Source organism: Portunus trituberculatus, chromosome 38 (assembly GCF_017591435.1).
Source record: "Portunus trituberculatus isolate SZX2019 chromosome 38, ASM1759143v1, whole genome shotgun sequence".
Classification (NCBI taxonomy): Eukaryota; Metazoa; Arthropoda; class Malacostraca; order Decapoda; family Portunidae; genus Portunus; species Portunus trituberculatus.
The window spans coordinates 19,673,762-19,678,761 of NC_059292.1; the positions used below are offsets into that span (position 1 = coordinate 19,673,762).

The 5,000-nt window shown below is 28.2% G+C and overlaps 1 protein-coding gene across 1 annotated transcript in view; it reads left to right on the plus strand.

The window, feature by feature from the left end:
* Positions 1–2,940, plus strand: part of LOC123514584 — a 16,026-nt gene extending 13,086 nt beyond the window's left edge. The window contains exons 2-3 of the mRNA XM_045272548.1: positions 1,055–1,177; positions 2,157–2,940. Coding sequence (XP_045128483.1) covers positions 1,055–1,177; positions 2,157–2,384 — 351 coding nt within the window. The 3' untranslated portion in view covers positions 2,385–2,940. The remainder of the gene's footprint in view (positions 1–1,054; positions 1,178–2,156) is intronic.
* Positions 2,941–5,000: the final 2,060 nt, after the last annotated feature.

Consider the following 5,000-nt stretch of genomic DNA (forward strand, 5'->3'; position numbering starts at 1 on the left):
ATAATAATAATAATAATAATAATAATAATATAATAATGATAATTATAATAGCAATAATCATAATCATAATAATGATTATAACAATAATAATAATAATAATAATAATAATAATAATAATAATAATAATAATAATAATAATGATAATAATAATAATAATAATAGTAAAAAAAAAAATATAATAATGATAATGATATTAATAATAATATAATGATAATGATAATAATAATAATAATAATAATAATAATAATAATAATAATAATAATAATAATGATAATGATAATAATAATAATAATAATAATAATAATAATAATAATGATAATAATAGTAATGATGATAATAATAATAATAATAATAATAATAATAATAATAATAATAATAATAAAGATAATAAAAAAAATATTATAAACAAATTTCCCCGTACTAATTCAGCAGAAATGGAAAAGTTCACACAGAGATTTCACATAACATCCTACTTCTGATCGTGCACGGCAAATCTTGTGTTGTTTAGTGTGAAATTCCGAATCTGAATACCTCTATCTATTCATTTGACACTCTCTTTGTGATAAATATTGCTTCTTCAGCGATAATTAACAATCTTTCTCACATCCTGAATATACTTGGACCACGAGTGTTTTCAGGATCAATAGCATATATCTTTTCTCCATAATGTGGTTTCCATGAAGATAGGTGTCCTGTGTCGTCTCTATCATTACTTCTCCTTCTCTTCGTTTCTTCCTTTATAATGGTTTGATCCTTTTCTGTAAGGAGCAATGTTTCCATATAGTAATGTGGAAGTCTAATTTACGTTGCGTAACCTTGATTATCTTCATTTTATATTCTTCCTTTCATTGGTCTCCCTAATAATTTTCTGTCCCGCTCGTTCTTACCTTATATATTCACATTTATCTGTTATAAAAAAAAAAAAAAATACGTGTCTTGTTATATATTAATGTATATGCGTTTTCTTTATTCTGTCTGGTTTGCTCATGTATCTGTCAGGTTAATTACCCTATGTATCTCTTATTGCACCATCATATCACTCTACCTCCTGCAGGCCAGTGCTACTCTACCGGAGTCTGCCAGCTCCAAGGCAATTGAGGTGTGGTTCTCTTACACCATTGCACGCATGTTCCTGGTCTCCATGGTGCACACTGCTGTCTACCGTGTTGTATCCACGGTGCGTGATTATGTATGTACTATAGTGTGTTGGTGTGGCACACTGAGTTCGAGATGTGATAAAATGATACTATATTCGGGGTGAGAAGAGTGTACGTATGTGAAGGTGCAGCAGCGGAGCACAAGTAAAGGAAATAGATATGGTACCATGGTGAATGCAAGGATGAATGCATGATGTATGATATTTAATGCACGGTTGTTGAGGGGAAGTCATGGTGCATTGGTGAAGGAATGGTGTTAATAAAGTGATGTATAATTAAGTATGACGTTACGCATCCTACAGTGCACCCTAGTATTTAGTTTGTTAGTATCTTACACAATACGTGGCTATGACTATGACTCGATGGTAATCTTATATATTAAGAAAAGTTATTTATTTTGTTTATCGTTATTTTTCTTAATACTTATCCTTTATCTCAATTCTGAATAATCGAACAGCTAGATTTCCTATTTGTCAATTATATAGTCAATGCTCTCTCTCTCTCTCTCTCTCTCTCTCTCTCTCTCTCTCTCTCTCTCTCTCTCTCTCTTAAAGTCAAAACCTTACGGTTATGAGCGGAAAAGTCCCACTTATTTCTTTTGTAAATGTTTAGCGTTAGTTTTTTTTTTTTTTATTTCATCGACCTGACCCAACAAAGGCACATATGTTTCTGAAGTTATCAATTATAATGCTTCAAATAAAAACGAATGTATTTCCGCCCAGTACTTCTTACCTCGTTTTTTTTATGTAGTTCTTTCAACATAGACTATTTTTGTTATACCAGGCATAAGTCTGTAAGTGCTCGTATCATACATAGATTTTGTAGCTTGTTGTTACCTTTTTCTTTTGAACCCACGTGCTAGGGAGATGATAGAACAATCAATCTTCTTTCTTTATGCTGGTATGCACTTTACTAATATGACGTCATAGTTTAGGTAGCTAATCTTAGGAAAGAACATCGTACTTGAGGGAGGAATAATATTTTCTTCAATTTTTTCAGATACCTGAAGAAAGAATAGCAAAGATCCAGTCTCCAATAATGCTGAAAGTAGTATCTGCTAGGAGTGTTGCCCCACAGAGAAAGCCGCAGAAATACCCCTCCAGACATGACCGCGCCAAGAGGATCAACCATGTGGGTCTCACCGTCGGTCTGGCACTAGACTTGGTCTTTATCGCATCTTATTTTGCTTACATTTTAACCATTAGGAACCGCATCTTTCAGTCTTAATCAGAGGAGAGATTTTGGATGGCAAAGATCGTAACTGACTGGTATCAGCCAGCCTCTATCAGAGTTAAGAAACTAGGAAGACTATTTTAAGCTCTATAAAGTCAAGGAAAACTTCATCCGATTGTGTTGAGACCAGAGACATAATCATACGTAACTAGCCAGGAAACGAAGATGAAAATGTATAGCAAAACCGGATTCAAAAGTAAATCTCTAAGAAGATAAGAGCAAATGCACATTTCATGTATTGTAATACATGCCATGCAATCTTACATACATTTCTTCATGAAGGCATTAAGACCTCCATGCATATGTTCCCTGTGTCAAGTGTGTGCTTCAGGCTATAAAATGATTCCAAGATGACACGGTATTTATGACGGAAATTACATGAGTACACTCTTTCAAAGAGAATATTGCAGGGTTAGGAATGAAAAATAATGGTGGGGTTCAAGAAAAGCTTCAGAGAAACCATAAACATGGCATGTAATAGAGTGTAATGATAGGAATTGTATGGATGTGCGTATGTATGTATGTATGTATGTATGTATCTAGCTATCTATATCTATCTATATCAGTCTATCTATCTATCTATCTATCTATCTATCTATCTATCTATCTATATATATATATATATATATATATATATATATATATATATATATATATATATATATATATATATATATATATATATATATATATATATATATATATATATATATATATATATATATATATATATATATATATATATATATATATATATATATATATATATATATATATATATATATATATATATATATATATATATATATATATATATATATATATATATATATATATATATATATATATATATATATATATATATATATATATATATATATATATATATATATATATATATATATATATATATATATATATATATATATATATATATATATATATATATATATATATATATATATATATATATATATATATATATATATATATATATATATATATATATATATATATATATATATATATATATATATATATATATATATATATATATATATATATATATATATATATATATATATATATATATATATATATATATATATATATATATATATATATATATATATATATATATATATATATATATATATATATATATATATATATATATATATATATATATATATATATATATATATATATATATATATATATATATATATATATATATATATATATATATATATATATATATATATATATATATATATATATATATATATATATATATATATATATATATATATATATATATATATATATATATATGTGTATATATATGTGTGTGTGTGTGTGTGTGTGTGTGTGTGTGTGTGTGTGTGTGTGTGTGTCCTGATATCATTCTTAACACTCATTTCAGCGTCTTGTATACGTGATTCAGTTTTTTATGTTAACGCACATGCTTCGGCACCATACACTAAAAAAGGCCTCAAAATTGTTGTATGTAATATTACTTTTGCCTTAGTTTGTACCATTCTGTCCTTCAGTATGCAGTAAAGTGTACTAGGATTCCCAATGTATTTGTTTATTGTGTAGCTTACTTCAACTTGCTGTTTATTTTCTCCGTTTAAAAAATTCCAAGGTTATTGAAAGTCTGGTTGTTTCAATTGTGCGCATATTTCTTATATATATGTTACATTCTTTTATGCTGCTGATTTCCATAACTTTGATCTTCTGTTTATATATCTTCATCCCCATTTTCTTCATCATGTTGCTGCACCATGTCAAAGCTTCCTGTAGTTCTTCTACTCCATGCACTGAACAACTAAATTTGGTCTACCCAAGTTAGAAATCTTAGAGAGATCAGAAGTCAGGTGTTTTGTCGCTTCCATATTTGATCCGTTTATATCCTGAGGAAAAAAAAAATATGTGATTTGTGCATACGCAATGGAGTAGAAATTTGATGTGCAGTGACTTTAAGTACAGCGAACCTATATAGCGTACTTGCCTAAAATTCAAATCACGTTAAGTCATATTTTGCAGGAGCCTATTACTTGTGTTATATACATACCGTTGGATAGCATATTTCGTTCTGCTTTCAGTGGTATGTGTTCGCTCTCATTGAGATAAACGAATATTGTAATATCTGACGGTCACTTTACAAAAAAAATTCATACTGTATTTCCAGCATGCGCAGTAGTGTTTCAAGTTTAATATACTTTTGCGAAAAAATAAGCTTAACTAGTTAATTAGTTAGAAAATTGGAACATTAGTTTTGATGGATGTGCAGAGTTACTTCAAAATCAGTAAAAGAATTTTACTAACACCATGACACCTTTTAATGGTGTAGAAGTTTTTCGATAAATCTTTTGACGCTCTGCTTTTAGTAAGTATCCCAATGATTTTAACCAACAGATGAGATAAAAGCTATATCATACAAAATTGCTAAAGTTGTACTATCTTATGATGCTAATTTCGTTATGATTAGCAACGTAGTTTGGGAGATATTGGCGTAATTGTCAAACCAGTCTAGTCTGGGCAAAACCACTAAAATAAAACGACAATCTCCATAGTAAATTTTGTTTCCCTATTAATAAGACTGTT